The sequence below is a fragment of the Portunus trituberculatus genome, chromosome 31 (assembly GCF_017591435.1).
Source record: "Portunus trituberculatus isolate SZX2019 chromosome 31, ASM1759143v1, whole genome shotgun sequence".
Taxonomy (NCBI): domain Eukaryota; kingdom Metazoa; phylum Arthropoda; class Malacostraca; order Decapoda; family Portunidae; genus Portunus; species Portunus trituberculatus.
In genome coordinates, this window is record NC_059285.1 from 986,595 (window position 1) to 1,006,058 (window position 19,464).

General features: G+C 44.5%; 1 protein-coding gene across 3 annotated transcripts; it reads right to left on the reverse strand.

Annotated features, from left to right (window-relative positions):
• Nucleotides 1-670: 670 nt before the first annotated feature.
• On the reverse strand, nucleotides 671-19,230 carry LOC123511479 (monocarboxylate transporter 13-like). Of its 3 annotated transcripts, none has more exons than XM_045267414.1 (6): nucleotides 19,115-19,230; nucleotides 17,968-18,296; nucleotides 4,380-4,593; nucleotides 3,766-3,873; nucleotides 2,113-2,370; nucleotides 671-2,020 (listed from the first exon to the last, which is right to left on the reverse strand). In XM_045267414.1, the coding sequence occupies exons 3-6, from the start codon at nucleotides 4,582-4,584 to the stop codon at nucleotides 1,029-1,031; spliced, it is 1,563 nt and encodes a 520-aa protein (XP_045123349.1). In that variant the 5' UTR covers nucleotides 4,585-4,593; nucleotides 17,968-18,296; nucleotides 19,115-19,230; the 3' UTR covers nucleotides 671-1,028. The 3 variants fall into 3 exon arrangements, with proteins under 3 accessions (XP_045123349.1, XP_045123348.1, XP_045123347.1); XM_045267413.1 differs by having other exon boundaries at nucleotides 19,038-19,216; XM_045267412.1 differs by having other exon boundaries at nucleotides 19,024-19,216.
• Nucleotides 19,231-19,464: the final 234 nt, after the last annotated feature.

The window sequence follows — 19,464 nt, forward strand, 5'->3', positions numbered from 1 at the left end:
AAAATAAAAAATTCTCTTCGCCTGTCCTGTTTTTTTCTTAATCCGTTCTCTACGCTCCTTCCATCTTCTTCATTCTCATTCAGCCTCATTCTATTTAGCAATCTTCAGGTCTCTCTCTCTCACACAAACTATGACTCCCGCTTGAATCCTGCACCATACAACTAGGTAAACACACACACACACACACACACACACACACACATATATTGATAGAATTTTCAGAGATAATTTGCTAAGGATTAGCATTTCACTATATGGACAAAGAAATTATGAAGAAATTGATAAGTACTAAAATAAGACCTAGATTGTAATATGCAGGAGTTGTGTGGACCCCCCATAAAAAGAAACATAAGGAAATTGGAGAGAATACAAAAAATGTCTACAAGAATGGTTCCAGAATTTAAAGGGATGACATGAGGAGAGACTAAAAGCAATGGATCTACCAACCCTGGAACAGAGAAGAGAGAGAGGGGATCTGATACAAGTTTATAAATTGATTAACTGAATGGATCAAGTGAATAATGAGAAACTAATCCTGAGAGAAGAATATGACATTAGAAGCACAAGATCGCATAACAAGAAACTGAGGAAGGGAAGATGTCTGAGAGATGTTAAAAAATAGTTTCCCGCAAAGATGTGTTGAGACTTGGAGCAGTTTGAGTGAGGAAGTGGTGTCAGCAAAGAGTGTGCATAGTTTTAAAGAAAAATTGGATGTGTAGATATGGAGACGGGGCCACACGAGCATAAAGCCCCGGCCCTGTAAAACTACAACTAGGTAAATAAACATAGGAGATTTAACCCACACTTTTACGTCTTTATATGTACTCTAGCGTACATTCCTTTGGCGGGACTCCATTCTCTACGGAATATTTCTTATGGTCGCACGATGTGATGCAAATAATGACCGCATACAAATTTTCCAAAATTATTTCAATTTCCTTTCAACGTCTCACTGGGTCAATCAGCACTACGTTTGTATTGGTACAATTGATTTCCGATATGGTATGGAGAATGCGAACGAGACCTATCTAAACATTACTTCTTGCCACAATTTGTTTCGTGACACCGGGGCGCGTCTGTGTATGCTGACGGCGGTGACAGAAGTAAGCTGCCAAATTGAGAATGGAGGCGAGCGCAGGCGCGGTGATGCACAACACCATGGCGCTGCCATAGGAATGACACAAGTCTACTATTGCTCCGGTAACGGGAGGTCCCACTAGCGCCCCTATGCCTGTCACGAAGAGGAGACAACCCAGCACGTGTCCAACGCCCTCCCCGGACGTGAAATGTGAGGGCATGAGGGCGCTGATAACGGAGTGCAAGCCGCAGGCTACGCCAAAGCCCACCATTGCGGCAATAAGCTGGGTGGAGATGGAGGCAGCGGCGGCAAACCCAATGGTGACGGCAAGCAAGAGTTGAACAACACCTAGCAGCAGGAGCGGCGAACAGCCCTGACCCACCAGCAGGCCCGCCAGCACGCGACCTAGCAGGTCTCCGCCGCCGCTTCCCGCCAGTGCTGAAGAAAAGGCAGCCCCGAGCCCCTCCAGCTCTGCCCAGTCCCTGAGCACCGCGAACACCGTGGTAATCGCCATGACGGTCAGGAAGCAAGACGCTGCCAGCAGGCAGAAGCCCGACGACCACAGTACCTTCTTCGTGTTGTGCTGTGCCTTCAACTCTGCGTCTGTGCTTATCCTCGTCTTCGTTTCCCCTGCTCTCTTCACTTCTTCCTGAGATTCTGATTTCTCTTCACCGCAGTGGAAGAGGACGCGGCAGGGCGAAGGCGCCCTGGGGACGGAATAGAGGGTGGCGAGAACACATAACTGAAGGTAGAGACCAGCGCATAGGATCATGGCGCCGCGCCACCCAAAGTGAACCACTATCACCTGTATCTGTGGTCCTAGTAACAGCACACCGCAGCCAGACCCTGCCATGGCCACGCCCATTGCCAGGGCGTGCCGCCTCTCCCAGAACCTGGCGAGGCCCACAACCCAACCGGAGAAGGTAAAGCTGGTGCCCACTCCTGCAACAGTTAGTCATTCGTTACAAGTTGTTTCCATATCCTTCCCTTCTCCCTCCCTTTCCCACTATCCACTGTCCTCACCCGGTACTCACCATTCACCACACCGTAAAAAAAGAAGATATAGATGAGGCTTGGAGAGAGAGCGGATCCCAGATAGCCCACTGCCGCCAACACTGCGCCCACGTTGAGCGTGGCACGCGTCCCACAGCGAGAGAGGAACCATCCCCCGAGCGGTCCACTGCACATAAAGACTGCCGAGTTGGTGGCATACACCCAGCCTGTGAGGCTGCGGGACTGCTGGAACGCCGCCACCAGCTCCACGAAGAACACACTGAAGGAGTAGTACAGGGCTGCGGCGAGAAGGAAGGGGAGGAGGGATTGGGGAAGGATATCATTACTACAGTACAAGTAGAAATAAAAAAAAAATTTCCACATCATACTATTACTTTGGTATGTAGGAGGAAACAACGTAAATATGTGTGTATAATGTATAATGTAAATGTTCAAATGTTATTTTGTCAATAAAGTAACTAACTAAACTGTGTGTGTGGTAGCGCATCAGCATGGCCACGGGCACTAAACTACATTGTGTGCCCATTGGCCCCATAACTACACTCTATAGTATGTGTGTGTGTGTGTGTGTGTGTGTGTGTTTAGAATGTACAGTACTTTCGCATATACATACAAAAGTCATATTTTTTAATTTTGCTATTATCATTTTGCGTTCCGTTTTGTTATTCAGTATATGCATGGGTTAACCCGTACGTTCGCGCTGATGAAAACGTTTATAGATGAATTAAGTCAATAGAGGACCGAAGTTGTTTACGTCGAATACGTCGATTTTTGTTTGTCTGTATCGCCAGTCGTGACCTCGCCTCCTGACAAGGTAAAAAAAAAAAAAAAAAATTTTATCTGATATGTTTCGGTCTCATGATAAAGTGTGTCATGACCGGAAATATGTCAGGATCTTTTTGGGCGTGGATGTGATAGTGAAGTAGGTAAGGTGTTTACGCGTGATATCGAGTGAAGACAGGTGATGGCCAGTGAACTTGGTCCGATGCTGGTGATAAAGGAAAAATGAAATGGCACGGGGTGATGCAGTACAGCGCTGTAATGGAGTTTTTTTTTTTTTTTTTACCATCAGCCTTGTATTTTGGAACATGTTTTTCAAGGAAAGGCATCTTTTTCTCTAAAGTGTTTTCATTGAACCTTTTATAATAGCTTTATTTATTTATTTTTTTAAAGTAAGCTTCAGGTAACTTTTGGTGTCTATCCTGTGATAAGAGTTCAAAACCTGTTTTATTAATACTTTTCATTTGGCTGTACGACTTCACCCCATATCACTACATGTTAAGCTTTATTGCATTATCTTTTACTATATATGTTGTCCCTAATTACTTGTATACGGACCAAAACCGACGTAATTTACATTCACTGGATGATTTACTCTGCCTCGTATTCTGAAGCACTTCGGCCGCACCTGCGGTACCTTCATTTTCAAAAACCTCTAGTCTAGTTGAAGTTACATGGATTGTTAAAGGGATTGATGTGAATGTAGTGACTAGTGATACATCAACAATATTTTACAATGTTAACAAGAGAAATACACTAGACAAACCGGTAGACTATCTTTGTGGCCTTTGAAAATAGTCGTGATAAGCAAGCAGCGCATTTCTGAATACCGGCTTTTGTATTTTGGTTATCAATACAAATCTAAAATCTAAAATTCTGTTCGAGACGCCCACCTGAGGTAATGAAGAACTGCAGGAAGGCAGCCCCCAGCACCACCCACGCCCACCCGCCGTCCACATCAGGGCTGCGGGCGCCGCACCGGCATGCAGGGCCTCTGCCTCCTGCCAGTGAAGGGAAACTGCACATGAGACGAGAGGAAGGCTGGTTCGCCACTGGCTGAGTAATGGAGTGAGTGAGTGACTAATAGAGTGAATGACTGGATGATGGAGTGACTCTATAACTGACTGATAGAGTGAGTGAGTGGCTGTCTGTTGGATCATTGGATGTATTGAACGACAACTGACTGGCTGACATAATTATTTCTTACAAAAGTATGACTGAACTACTAACTGATGAAAAGGCTTTGCGGTGATATCTTGCCAGGATGACCAACTGAACAACTATGTGACACAACTGACAAATACACTGCGACCAGGTCTGTATAGAGATGTCTTTCTGTCTGACTGACTACAATAAACTGAATATCATGCTGACCGACTTAATTAATGACTGCTTGAATGGATGGCAGAATAACTTGTTGACTGACCAACACTGCCTGACTGACTGGCTGGCTAACTGATGAACCAAATAACTAACAGACCAATCAGCTGACGCATTCACTCCTCACCTCCATTCGCAACAATGAGAGCGGTGTTGAAGTCTTCTTTGGAGGGCGTTGGGTGCCGCATGTTGGTGAGGGTGGGCGTGGGCAGCAAGGGGGCTGGGAAGGGGGGTGTGGTGGAGGTGATGTCACTGCCCAGGCTGACCTCCGCTAGCACGCCGCCTACCACCCCCTCGTCGCCAGCCTCCAGTGACGTGTTTTGTGGCGCCATCGTCGTTCTCTTGGAGGGAATATGAGGCGATTACGCATTTGTACACACACACACACACACACACACAAATAGTTAATGGCATTGTAAATATAGACAAGCAAGACCTGGTGCTGGTGGCAGAAGAAGCTGGAAGGACAAGAGGACATGCAAAGATCAGGAAGAGGCAGTGTGTGAAGGATATTGGAAAATACAGTTTTCCACATAGAACGGTGGAAAAGTGGAATGCATTAAATGATGAAGTTGTTGCAGCACAAAACGTGTATAGCTTTAAAGAAAAGTAGATAAGTGGAGATATGGAGACAGGACACTATGAGTCCCACTCGAACCTTGTACAATACAACTAGATAAACACACACACACACACACCACGTATAGTGTTGTGGTTAGCACGCTCGGCTTAGAGCTGAGAGGGCTTAGGTTGGAGTCCCAGTAGCGGCGAGGCAAATGGGCGCGGCTCTTAAATGTATTAGCCTCTGTTCACCTAGCAGCAAATAGGTACGGGATGTAACTCGAGGGGTTGTGGGCCTGTGGCCTCGCTTTTCCGGTGTGTGGTGTGTGACGTGATCTCAGTCCTACCCGAAGATCGGTCAGTATGAACTCTGAGCTCTTTCCGTAGGGGAAAGACTGGCTGGGTGACCAGCAGACTACCGTGGTGAATAACATACACACGCGCTCGCTCGCGGAGTTCGTGTGTGTTGATGTTTTCCGCCGCCCTTCCGTCAAGGACATCAAGCACACTGTTGTTGGCATAGTTTATCACTTCCTATCTAATGCGCTGCTTTGACGTGTTGATCACTGCATCACCTCTCCCGCGTCTGTTGTGAGGCGAGTCTGACTACGTGGACCACTCCATGTTGATAAACGTCTTTACTGTGTTAGTTTTCTGTGTAACTGCTGCTCTTGTACCCAACCTTGAATCAATGGACTACTTAATGTTTGACCACGTTTTATATGCTTTTTGCTATTATTATTGTTATTATTATTATCATTATTATTATTATTATTATTATTATTATTATTATTACTATTACTTAATGGTTGTGTTTTCTGTCAGCATGCCAATAACCGTTATTTATATCAACCCAATAAAGTGTGTGTGTGTGTGTGTGTGTGTGTGTGTGTGTGTGTTTCACACACAAGCCTTAGTTGCCAAGTTGATATGGTGAACACTGAACGGAAGCGGCCGGGCCGGTGTTTGATGGCAGGCGGGTGGGCAGGTGGGTGATGCAGGGTGGGATGGTGTAGGCAGGGCTGTGGGCAAGGTCGGGGTGGGTTGGCACGAGACGGGTTAATTATAGCGCGGTGGGCTGCTAACAGGTGGACGCTCGTGCACTGTGTGATGTGTGCAGTGTGACGCAGCAAATATTTCGGTTTGTTTATCTATCACACGTCACGGCGCTGTGGTGGCGCTGCTGGCATGCACAAAAGGGAGTCATTTCATTTTAAAGATCGTGGCTGATAGCCTTTTTTAATTATTTTATTTCTTTGTTTATTTTCTATTTGTTTATTTATTTATTCATTTGTTTATCTTTTACTTGTGTGCTGCTAGAAACGCTTGAGTGTGGAAAGCAGACACAAACAACGGATTGACGTCGCAATTCGAGAGAGGCGGTAATGATCAAACCAACTTCCTGCTGGTGCTTGTGTTTCCTTGCGTAAGAAAGACCCACTGATGTGCCAGACCTCGAAAGTCAAAAAGACGAAGTGCCAAAAGAATTATACAAAACTGGAGGTGTCTTGCTTAAAGTGTTGTGAATTATTGCATCTCGCACTGAAGGACTTCCTCAATCGTGCACATGTGAACTTCGCATTGCATATCCACTTGTGTCCGTCTTAATTACTCAAGACCTTTCACCACCACCACCACCACCACCACCACCACCACCACTACCGACTACCAGAAAGCCATGTGGTACTTGCCTGCCTTCTGGCGTGTCTGCTTGAATGACTAACTGAACCACCACCACCATCACCACCATCACCACCACTAAGCCAGTCTTCACTCCCTGTCTGCTCATAGAAGTGCCAACCTACCACAACCATCCATACACACACAGGTTCATTACTGCTTGCCCACCTCCTCCTCATCCTCACCCCACCCCACCCGTTCCTCTCCAGCCCTCCCTCCCTCCTTGCATCCATCTCTCCCCACTTACGTACTGTTCCACCCGCCCCCTTCCCTCCTTCCACCCTTCGTGACACCTGGAATGTCAAGTATTTTCCTTCCTTTTGTCATGAATACCATACATATTCCGTATTTTTTACAGGACTGTCACACACACACACACACACACACACACACACACACACACACACACACACACACACAGAGAGAGAGAGAGAGAGAGAGAGAGAGAGAGAGAGAGAGAGAGAGAGAGAGAGAGACAGCACAGTAGAAAGTCACACACGCGCATCTCTCTCTCTCTCTCTCTCTCTCTAAGAAGATAATGACCTCGTGATTGCTTAGTGATTCACAACAGGACGTCTTCTTAACAGGAAAACCCGATGGAAACTGTGGTGGTGGTGGTGGTGGTGGTGAGTGTGATGTTGTTTTTATTGTTGTTGGTGGTGATGATGGTGGTGGTTGCAGTGTTCGTGACAATGTTGTTATTGTTATTGGTGGTAGTGTTGGTGTTTGGTGGTGACATTCGCTAAGGTCAAGCACGTCCATGTAATGAGAGAGAGAGAGAGAGAGAGAGAGAGAGAGAGAGAGAGAGAGAGAGAGAGAGAGAGAGAGAGAGAGAAAGAGAGAGAGAAAATGAAGCCTTACACACACACACACACACACACACACACACACACACACACACACACACACACACACACACACACACACACACTTTCAGTTCCAAAGTTGTACTCGCCATTATAAAGCTAAATATTTTGACTTATCCACTTAATCCTCCCTTCCTCTATCAAGTCTTCTCTCAGATAACAGAACGTGACAAAACTGAAAACATCGTGTGTGTGTGTGTGTGTGTGTGTGTGTGTGTGTGTGTGTGTGTGTGTGTGTGTGTGTGCAGTACCTTATCCTGACATTCTCACATTCTTTCCTTCTTTAGACAATCATTTCATCACCTTTCCTATCCATTCTTGTTTATTCTCCTCCTCAGCTTCTCTCCTTAACCTTTTCTGTTCTCATCCTTTCATGTCTTCATTCGTACAATTATTCGTATTATTATTGCCTCCTACCGTCTTAGCTCCTTCTCAACCTTTCCTTTCATTCTCTTTCTTTCTCCCCTTGTTCTTTCCTTTGTTCCATCTGACTACTATCATTAATCCCTTCAGTACTGGGACGCATTTTTACCATGAGTTTTTGGGTGTGTTTAGACGGTTTTATTGACATTAAGAAGGATTTATGAGGGTCAGAATATCAATTGCCACAGTCCTCACTAGTCTTATTCCCACACGAGTTTCTGATGCTGTATAAAATCGCCAAATAGTAAGCAGAATAAATATGTAAATGTATCATGGATCATGGTGGTAAAGAGGTTAATCTTGCAATTTCTCTCACCTGCTTTCTTCTCTACTCTCTCATACTCTCCTCCCGTAACCCTGTGCTTTCTCTCGTCCATTCCCTTTCCCTTCCTTCTCCATTTAACTCGCCTCCTCGTCTCCTGTCATCATGCCTCTCTGCACTCCTCCCTTTCCATTCCTTTTCCACTTAACTCGTCTCCTCGTCTCCTGTCATCATGCCTCTCTGCACTCCTCCCTTTCCCTTCCTTTTCCATTTAACTCGTCTCCTCGTCTCCTGTCATCATGCCTCCCTGCACTCCCTCCCCTTGCCGTGTTATGTGAGGAAGGTTACGTAAACGGCTTTGTAGCGGTGCAGCCTTGTGAAGAGAGACACGTACAGAGAGAAGAATGATGGGTGTAGGCAAGAGAGTAAGGACAGGAACAATACGAAAATGAATGAGCTGTAAAAGAGAACTTGAGAGAGAGAGGGAAAAAAAAAGAAGATAAAAAAGCATTGAATCCACGTATACCAGGGAGGCGGTGTGAAGGAAAGAAGAGGAGGAAGGAGAATGTAAGAAGGAGTAAGACAATGGGAAGAAAGAGAGGAAGAAGGTTATGTAAGTGTCTCTGGTGTCCTTTTTAATGTTACCTAGCTACGCCTTCCTTTCCACTCATCCAATTAACACTCACATTCCGACCTTGCTTGTGTTCTGACATGCGTGTGTGTAGGTGGCATTAGTGGAGCAGGTGAGTGAGTGGGTGAGTGGGTGCATGGGTGAGTGAGGTTAGTGGGGCAATGGAGCAGGTGAGTGAGTGGGTATATTGGATAGGTCAGAGTCGTGGATGAAATAGGGATAGAGAGGCTAGAATGGATAGTGGGATAGGTGAGTGACTGGGTATAGTGGAAGGCAGACATTTTATCACCACTACCTGCATCACCACCATACCACCATCACCTTCAACATCAGCGTCACCACCATTAGCATCACCACCCTAGTAGTGCCTGACTTGAGAATGTTATGCAAACGAGCCTGAATGTTGTGAGTCGCCGCTTCTCGCTTCTTTCCCCTTGAGGTCTCGGGGCGGCGCACACGAAGACCTTTGTACTGTTCATACCTGATTAGGAATTTTCTCATTTCAACGGCAGATAACACCAAAACACGCGGCGAATGCCCTGACGTCACTTATTTGTACTCATCTCATGTTGCTCAGGAAAGTACTCTTCTTCTTTCCCATACGTGGTAGTTTTGAAGGAACACGAGAGGACATCATATGGAGGAACTGAACTGAACTGAAGATATTTGCTGTTTGGGGACTTGAAAATGCTTTAATTTTTGTGTTGCCCAGTGCTGTTTACGAAAGCAACTTTCCTTTCAACGTGCTAGTTTGGAAAGGTACACGAGAGGACACACAGAGAAGAGAACTTGAAAGAAATGTTTTAGGGGTATGAAAATGCTCTAATTCCTTTGTGTCACTTGATTTTACTGGTAATGTCTGATGCAAGTTATGAAAGCACAATTTTTTTTTACCTTTCCCTACGTGCGTGTTGAAGTTACACGAGAGGACAAATAGAGAGGAGAAACTGAAGGGATTTGTTGTTAGGAAGGTTATGCAAATGTTTTATTTTTCCTCACGTCACTGTGCTCACGAATTCGTGTTTTTGGTTAATGTCACCCGATACTCCCCCAGTCAACATCGGCAAGGTTCACCATTCACGGATTCCGGGATGGGTCTCATCAGTCAGTTAGGAGATGAAGCGTGATTGTCCTTTCAGCGATATGGATCTGCTGGCCAAAGGAGGCGATTTTGGCTTGAAGAGGACGTTGGATGCTGTGGTTGGTAGGGTACAGTGTGCGTGGGTGTCTTGCGGGTCGCCTCCACTCTCAGCCCCAGCTCATGAATAGCTTGGTTGGAGAGGTAACGCTCGTTAAGTAATCTCCACAGCAGCGCCCCACCCCAGCGCGACCCATGGCGTAAGGTTTAATACGTAAATGTCCTTCACCGTTACACATTAGACTGTTACGTGATGAAGACTGTTACGTGGCAGGTCTGAGATTGTTACCAGGCGAACGGGAGTTCGTTAGGCGATAGATTAGAAATAGCACTTGCTTGAATCGTGATCTGATAACTTGAGAGCATGAAAAGTAAAGGAAGCTGCAAACAGCTGTTAGGTCTACACGTGCGTAAAAAAAAAAAAAAAAAAAGACAATTTCCACCTATCATCCTCGTCTTTATATTTATCTGTTCTCCTTTTTCTTATCAAGGAAACGCTTTCTTTAGTAAGGAAAAAATTTGCCTTCACCAGGTGATAGGCAAGAATGTTGTCACTCGTGCTTTCCTTCATTCTTCTTTGTGTTTATCCTTTTCTCATTTACCAGTCTTCTCTCATTCTCTTCCAGTTCTGAAACGTCGTAAGGTTACTAGATCACTAAGTTTGTGTGTTTCACTGTTTGATCTGCTGCAGTCTCTGACGAGACAGCCAGACGTTATCCTACGGAACGAGCTCAGAGCTCATTATTTCCGATCTTCGGATAGGTCTGAGACCAGGCACACACCACACACCGGGACAACAAGGTCACAACTTCTCGATTTACATCCCGTACCTACTCACTGCTAGGTGAACAGGGGCTACACGTGAAAGGAGACACACCCAAATATCTCCACCCAGCCGGGGAATCGAACCCCGGTCCTCTGGCTTGTGTGTGTGTGTGTGTGTGTGTGTGTGTGTGTGTGTGTGTGTGTGTGTGTGTGTGTGTGTCTAACTATCGTGGGACCGTATTCTATTCTTCTAAGCCCTAAGGCAGCATTTTCGAACCTTTTCTGACCATAGCACCCCCTGTTGTCATGTCTAAGCAGTCCAGCACCCCTAACTATAATATCTTGTTATTAGAGGGGTAAAAGAAAGTGAAGTGTGTGCATCACTTCCCAACACCCCTTATAATTGATTTCAGTACCCCCAAGGGGTGCTAGCACCCCAGGTTGGGAAACGCTGCCCTAAGGTTTTATATTCAGGGTAGCCTTGGAGAACGCCGGCAACAGATGAAAACCGCGCCTCACCACTCCCGTCTATGTCGTGGCCAGTGGGAATACAGGACTAAAATCTTCCTCGTGCTTCGGGGATCTGTTGCCAAGGACGCCACGCTTGGGATCTGAGTCAGATCGAATAGTGTTCAGTGTTGACTAACAGAGTGTTGATGTGGGCTGTACAAAAAAGAAAAATTGATATGGTCTTGGTCTCCATATCAGCTGGTGATGATATACAGCGACTAGATCGAGTCAAGGCAAGGAAGACAAGTGGCCTGGGTTTGTAGGTGTCATGGCAGTCGAGGGAAGAAGAGAGAGAGAGAGAGAGAGAGAGAGAGAGAGAGAGAGAGAGAGAGAGAGAGAGAGAGAGAGAGAGAGAGAATTATGCTTTAGAACTGCAAAAGGCTGATAGACACAGAGGAAGATTCAAGGGACAAAAACACCTGGAGGTGACTCATATACATGACATCGGTCTTTCATTCTGGGGAAACAACGAAGGGAAAAGATTATAAAACACACACTGGTTTAAGTAACACGTTCAACTGGGCTGGTGCTTTCGTGCTGATTACCAGACTCTGACTATTAGTGGTCAAGTAGTCAGGGGTGAGTCAATAGGGAGCTTTAAAAGGAGATTAGATAAGTTCATGGATGGGGACGATAGATGGAATTAGGTAGCTTTAAACACACAGGGACTGCCTCGTATAGGACTGGTGGCCTCTTGCAGCTTCCCATCTTTTCTTATGTTCTTATGTTCTTACTGCCGTCAACATAATCTTATCCCAGCCGTTTCTCTCCCGTGGGCGGGGTGGGGGTGACGACTCAGGTGCGGTCCGAGATAGTGCAGAGACGCCGTGCCGTGTTTATCAGAAACGAGGAACACCTGCATTGACATTCAAACAGTTCCGCTTCTGCTGTGGTGCATTATTTGGAAGGTAACAGACGAGGCTCAGCAGCGAGCTCTGTACCTCCAGCTGAGCCTCCACTTCCACTACTTCACAACATTACCACTCAAAAGATAGCATGGCGTAGATAGCGAGTAAACCTTTCCCTTCCTTTCATAGCCCAACTTGCTTTTCTGTAATAGTAATTGGAGTGGTGGTCTTCATTCACTCACATTGTTAAAATCTTTACTACTGTTGTTTTGAGAGACGTGGTCTGAAGCTTAGGGTGTAAAAAGTAGGGGAGATAGAACGCCGAAACATTTGAGAATGCTGGCCCACCGTGGCACATCGCAGACAATGCTCTACACTGGCGTGCAATGCTCATGGCGTGGAGGCGAGGGGCAGTGGGGCTATGCGGGGCCATCGAGAACAGAAACACCCATTAATGTTCCGCCACCCAGTGCAGAGTCTATGGAGAAGGGTGGTCTGTTCCCTTCCCACCACAGACTGGTATCCATTCTAAGGCTGAGGGAACCTGTGTGCGTCCAGTCACCCAATGATTCCAACTGCAGGATTTCAAGCTGAGCCTTCCTCCGATAGGATCAAATTGTGAAACACCTTTGGTTGCACCTGCACTACTTTCAAAATAGCTCTATAATTGCAGATACACCGAATTTTATAGTTTTTTTTTTTAATGATTGTAGTTACAGATTAGCTAGATTGTTAACAGCAGAAACACTCTTCAGCATTCGGCTTATCATCTACGCATGTGGTCTTTGAAAACAGTCGTGATGAGAGAGCAGAGCGTTCCTGAGCACGGGTCTTAAGCTTGTATTCAGAAACACTTTGCTTTCTCACGACGACTATTTCCAAAGGGTCTGGTTGAAGATGCTTGTGTTTTTAAGGTATTTTTTATGGTTCTGGTGATGGATTAGCAAGATTTCTCGTTGATCATAAAGAAAAACTATCTTGAAAACCCGGCTAGTCGTCTATGGGGACTTGGAAAATTGTCGTGATGAGAGAGCAAGGCGTTTCTGAATATAGCCTTTATATTCAGTGCTACCTCGGCCTCAGCGCCCCCACACTGCTGTAAGACCCCTGATAGAAAGTGTCAGTATAGATAAGCAATCGTTCCATTAACAGGGGCAAGCATTTACCTGAGTGAGCTGTCTGCGTGAATATTATCCATGACGGAACTCTCCAACGCACTTTACGAGTTTTCTTATGTATTTTTCTCTTTTATGTAAGAGAAACCCTAACCAAGAGCAACCAAAGCGCTGAAAGAAGAGAATGTAGAAGAAAGAAAGGGAAAGACCCACTGAACTGAATTCCACCGGGTCACATCACCTTACTGAGTCACAAAGGGAGGGAAATTATGATGAGGAGAAAATCAATATTGAGAAAGGAAAGAAAGAGAGAGAGAGAAGAAAAAAAAGGTAGAAGTGAAGGTTATGGGGCTGGATGTGTGTGTGTGTGTGTGTGTGTGTGTGTGTGTGTGTGTGTGTGTGTGTGTGTGTGTGTGTGTGTGTGTGTGTGTGTGTGTGTGTGTGTGTGTGTGTGTGTGTGTGTGTGTGTGTGTGTGTGTGTGTGTGAGAATGTGTGTGTGTTTGCAGAAGTGATGGAAGAAAATCTCTCTCTCTCTCTCTCTCTCTCTCTCTCTCTCTCTCTCTCTCTCTCTCTCTCATTCAGTCAATCAACATTTAAATGCCTAAGACTCAAAAGCCACCGCGCCGCAGCCAAAGGAAGCTATCAAGGCTGGATGCGCCGACCACAGCAACAGGGGGCAGACAGCGAGACAACTCAATGAAACACACTCCTCTATTACGATCTGTGTTCATAAACGCTTCTCTCTCTCACAAAAATTATTAGTTAGATTCTCAAGAGTGTTTTTTCTGTTGATAATGAAGAAATCTTGTTAATCTGTCACTAGAACAGTAATATTAACATAAAAAACCCGAGCAATTTAAACCAGAGCATATTAACCCCTTCAGTACCATGACGCGTTTCTATATTCGTTTTGCTTACTATATGGTGATTTTAATCTTGTAACCTCCAAAGACCCTTCGTAATGTCAATAAAACGGTCTAATCGTGCACAAATCTCAAGGTAAAACTGTGTCCCAGTAGCACTGAAGGTTTAAAAGTCTGCAGTGGAGATGCTATAGCAGACCTTTCAGAATATGGCGTGATGTGAAGCCGGAGACTAAAAATGATGAAACACTATCTCTCACTCTCCAAAGGTACTTGTGAACTTGGATAAGGTGTTTTTACGGTTCTACTGACAGATTAATGAGATCTGTGTATCATTAACCCCTTCAGTACCATGACGCATTTCCATGTTCATTTTGCTTACTTTTTGGTCATTTTATACACCTTCACAAACTTATGTGGCGGATTAAAATAGTAAAGGTTCTTGTCATTAATCTTCTAACCTCTATAGACCCTTCCTAATATCAGTAAAATGGTCTAATCGTACACAAACCTCAAGATAAAAAGGTGATCCAGTATTGAAGGGGTTAAAATAGTAAAGACTCTTGCCATTAAATCTGACCTCCATAGAGCCTTCCTAATAGCAATAAAATAGTCTAATCGTACACAAACCTCAATGTAAAAAGGTGACCCAGTATTGATGGGATTAACAAAAAAAAAAAAAAAAAAAAAAAAAAAAAGGAAAAACATTCTTGAGAACCAGTTAACTTTCTAAGTGACTTTGAAAAATGGTCGTAGTGAGACAGCGAACCGTTCCTGAATTTAATGGTTGTTGTTGTTGTTGATGTTGCTGTTGTTGTCGTCAACGTTGCCCTACGGACGCTCACACAGAGGACCACAGGGCGCGCTCACTGATTGGTCAAACACACCGCTTCTCGACATTCTGAAACACCTCTGCGCTGCACCTCCTCTATAACCTGTAGTTGAAGTGACAAGGGTTTCTTTTATGCTATATTTATCAATTTATTCATCTTTTAAGTTTTTAGTGGCAGATAAACAAGATTCCCACATTAATGAGTAGAAATAAACACTTTTGAGAATCCGCGTGATGATCTCTGTGGCCTCTGAAAGTAGTCTTAGTGAGAGAGTAATTCCCTTCTGTATATAAGGCTCATAGTGGAGATGACAGAGAATAAGCTTCCTCTCGTAGCAACCTTCCAGTCTTTGTGTTCCAGAAGGTGGGTCAATGTCCTGTCTTGGTGACTTAGTTACTAATAATAGTACGAGCAGAATGATAAGGAAAAAGGCTGATAAGGAATTAAGAAGAGGACGAAGTGGTCTAGTACTGAGGAAAAGATAAAGGAGGAAGGAGTGAACAGAAAAAAAAACTCATATAAAAAGAAAAGAAACAGATGCATGAATGAAAGAAAAGAGAGATAAGGAAGAAGAAGAGGAGCTGCAGTACTAACGGAGGACAGAGAATAACATAAGTGACGGAATGCAAATAAAAGGAAAGCGATTAGAAAGAAAAAAAATCGTGTTGAAAAAGAGAGGGATAAAAATAAATAATGGAATGAAAGAGGAGAAACAAAGTGATAGAGGTGGCGGTGAATGATTGTGCTGGAAATGAATAATGAAAAAAAAGATTAATTTTTATTCATGTAATGGACGAAAAGAGAAAAATACAGAATAAAAAAAATTTAGAGGCAAGGTACTAGAGAGAGAGAGAGAGAGAGAGAGAGAGAGAGAGAGAGAGAGAGAGAGAGAGAGAGAGAGAGAGAGAGAGAGGGCGGGGAGGTCAGGGATGGAGACAAAGCAGACAGAGACAGACGGACAGACAGACAGGATGGATGAATTAAAAGTCAACCACCTCATATAATCTGTCACCGACCATGACAGGACAGCCTCCCTCTGCCACCCCTTCACCCACACCCATCCACATTAATCCACACGCATCCACATTAATCCACACCCATCCACACTCATCCTTCACGCACCTCCACCCATCTATATTTATTCACACTCGTCCACCACACACCTATAGCCATCTACACCCACACATATCCATCTCTGTCATCCACATCTCACTTACACCAGTCCACGTCCTTTCAAAACCCATCCACCCACCCACACACACACACACACACACACTTTGAAGACTTCACACTTGGTTCTCTCTCTCTCTCTCTCTCTCTCTCTCTCTCTCTCTCTCTCATGTAAAGGTAATTATCAGTGTAAGGGCCATCTGCGAAGCTTACAGTAGCCAATATAGCGCCATAGTCACTCCTTCCCAGGATTTACATTGTGGAGATCTCAAGGAAGGGACGTCACACATTGAATCAGCTCACAATGCCGCGTCCCTCCTCCTTCCTCCTTACGTCACACTCAGTTGCGTCACACAAACACACACATACACCTATTTCTCTCCCTCTCCAAACTTTTTGTTCCTGCTGGTGCGAAAGTTGTCAGGGTGTTTAGTGATGCGCGCGTCGATAAAAACTTCAGTGAGACGCTGTGCCTAACTTGAAGATGTTTGTTTGGTTTACCATGCCCACTATGGTGGTGGCGGTAGTGGTGGTTGTGGTAGTGTTCAGTGGAAAAAGCGTGAATGAATATCTTGTGTGTGTGTGTGTGTGTGTGTGTGTGTGTGTGTGTGTGTGTGTGTGTGTGTGTGATATTCAAAGTGAGATGAATGGTTGGTCATAGACGCCTTTAGATTGTTAGCATAGTGATCATAAGAAGTAATTTTGACCGAAAGTAAGTATATAAGTACAGGTAAATAATGAAGTCAATGATGGTGACGGTAATAATGATCAACAACATAATAACAAAAAGTACTAGTCGTATTAGCAAAGAAGTACATCCGACTCCAATAAAAAGGAAGAGAGGAAAGGAAGGAAGAGTGGATACGAGAGAGAAGAAGAGGAAGTATAGAGGTGGAAGGCGAGGAAGGTAAACATGCGAGGGTATACTGACACACGCCTTCAGGAACACCACGCACTTCTCCCTTAGTTCATGACCACACAAAAATGCAACAGTATAATGGAAACTAACATACCAAATCCTCTCTCTGTAAAGCTGTCCCACGTGTAATTCTTTCCCCCATCATCTCCCCGTCAGCTTCGTCGCTCCTATACATCCCATGACCGCGTCCAACACAATAATTTCTCCACACATCACGCGTGCCAGTCAACGCTAAACAAGAGGCTTTGTTCCGCTCTCTTCATTCAACACTCTCTCTCTCTCTCTCTCTCTCTCTCTCTCTCTCTCTCTCTCTCTCTCTCTCAAAACCATCTATGCAATCTTAACATATTTTTCTAAGTCTTGTTTTTTTTTTCTTTTCTTTCATTCTTTTATTTCTTCATCCAATCGTATATCATACTTGTATTTGTCTCTTCATGTTCACGCAAACAATTCTGCAGTGACAGTGTTAACTGTCACTGCAGAAAACGTTTTCAGAACTAAGTAGTGGAAGTAAGTAGCACTTTTAGTGAGAAGATACCAATCCTTTTCTCCCCAGCACTCTCACCGTCTCCCAATCCCTCTCCCCGCCATTTCCCCCTTGCCTCCCCGCTCAATACAAGGCAGAGGGAGGGGAAGGCATATTGGGGAGAAGAGGAGGGGAGGTTATGGGTTGGGCAGAAGAGGAGTGGAAGTTAGCAAACAAGCACCATATTCTGAAACACTCGATCCCTCCTCCAATGCATTCATTTAATTTTCTTATTTAAGGTTAAGGTGTCAATTTGACACTTTAACCCTTTACACTATTGACCACTTCCGTACTGAGACTTTTTTTGCCTTGAGATTTTGTGTACTATAAGACCATTTTATTGACATTAGGAAGGGTCTATGGAGATCAGAAGATTAAAGGCTACAATCTTCACTATTTTAATCCCCCCCCCCACATGAGTTTCTGAAGTTGTACAAAATCACAATATAATAAGCAGAATGAATAATGAAACGCGTCATGGTACTGAAAGAGTTAAAAGGAAAAGCATTCTTGAGAACAACTAAAATCTGAGCATGGCCTTTGAAAACAGTCGTGGTGAGATGGTAAAGCGTTTCTGAACTGATTAACAATTCACGGTACTCACTCAAGGCAGGATAAGATTGTGGTGGAAGGTCAATACTGTAGTTTGCGCCCTCGTGGTGGTCTTCCTCCTGCCAAAAGACAGTCAAGGTGTATGTGGGGGTCCCATTGTTGCTGTTGTTGTTGTAAGCTGGTGGTGATGGTGGCCGTCGGCGGCGTCTTGTCTTCCTCTCACTGGCTGTAGCAAATAGTGCAGCGTGCGCCGCCTTGGCAGGGCAGCACAAGTCTCGATGCTTTTGTTAGCTATCGGTTGGCGACGGAGTTTGTTTACTGTGTGTTGGGCAACGTGTGTGTCTTACGATGCACAAGGCTGATTTTATTATGTTTTATTTCCTGCGAATGAATAGCTAGATAAATAATACGGATATCTAAAAAGTGCACACCCCTTCCCTACCTCTCTCCACACACACACACACTAACATAGAGATTTAGAACGATAAAGGGATAACATTACAAAGCCTATATACCACAAAACAATATTATCTGTCTTGCTTATACTGAATATATATATATATATATATATATATATATATATATATATATATATATATATATATATATATATATATATATATATATATATATATATATATATATATATATATATATATATATATATATATATATATATATATATATATATATATATATATATACGACTCTCTCTCTCTCTCTCTCTCTCTCTCTCTCTTCCTTTATAGTTTGGAGCCTGTGTCCGCACTGATGATTAATTACGTTCTTTCTTTATGTAATGGTTTAGTTTCACTTTGCTAATCGTCTCCTCTGCAATTAATCTTATTTCTAAGATGTGATTCTTCCGTCACTGTTAGCGGCGGCGCCATTTGACTACGATGTGGCGTCCCTTCATAGATGTATATTTTCAATCAAATAAAAATGCAAAACCGTCACTCTCAGTAAATCCCTTTACTCTTTGTTGTTTTCGCGATACAGCTTCGTTTTTAAGTGCATGTACGTACATGGTAACACTCGCGGTTCTCGGTTCACCACGAGGTCTGTCAGGGCGACAGTCGGGCTTAGCTCGTGTTGCACAAGTACGTACATACAAGGCCTCACAGATTTGTTAGTGACGCTTGTGTGGAGAAGAGGAGAGTGTTCAGCGACCAAGATAGGCGACGGGGCGCTTGCTGCACCTTATCTCAACCACTGCCATGACTGCACTGCCGCTCTGTAGCATGAGCAGGTTCAGCTCTGCCCAGCCTCTCCACGCTGCGCTCTGCCTCCTCCCTTCTCCATCTACCACGCCGAGGCAGAAACTGGTCGTTTGCCGCGACTGTGCCTCAGCGTGAAACGCCACAATTTCGCCTGTGTCAGAGAAACGCCACTGCACACATTGTCTCAATATGTCACAGTGAAATGCCACACCAGCTCCTAGTAATAAGTATTCTGGTGACGGATGTCACGGTCGTAGCCTTGCCCATCACAGACATCGCGGTAGAGAGAACACCAAGGAATTCTTTTTACCTTGACAGACACCACAGTG

Bases quoted from the DNA above. Each gene is read 5' to 3' on its own strand.
- LOC123511479 (XM_045267414.1), bottom strand. From the start codon at position 4,584: ATGGCGCCACAAAACACGTCACTGGAGGCTGGCGACGAGGGGGTGGTA. The intron at 3,874-4,379 runs GTGAGGAGTGAA...CTTCACTGGCAG, and splicing joins TCTCATTGTTGCGAATGGAG to GAGGCAGAGGCCCTGCATGC. The intron at 2,371-3,765 runs GTGGGCGTCTCG...TTCTCGCCGCAG, and splicing joins GCAGTTCTTCATTACCTCAG to CCCTGTACTACTCCTTCAGT.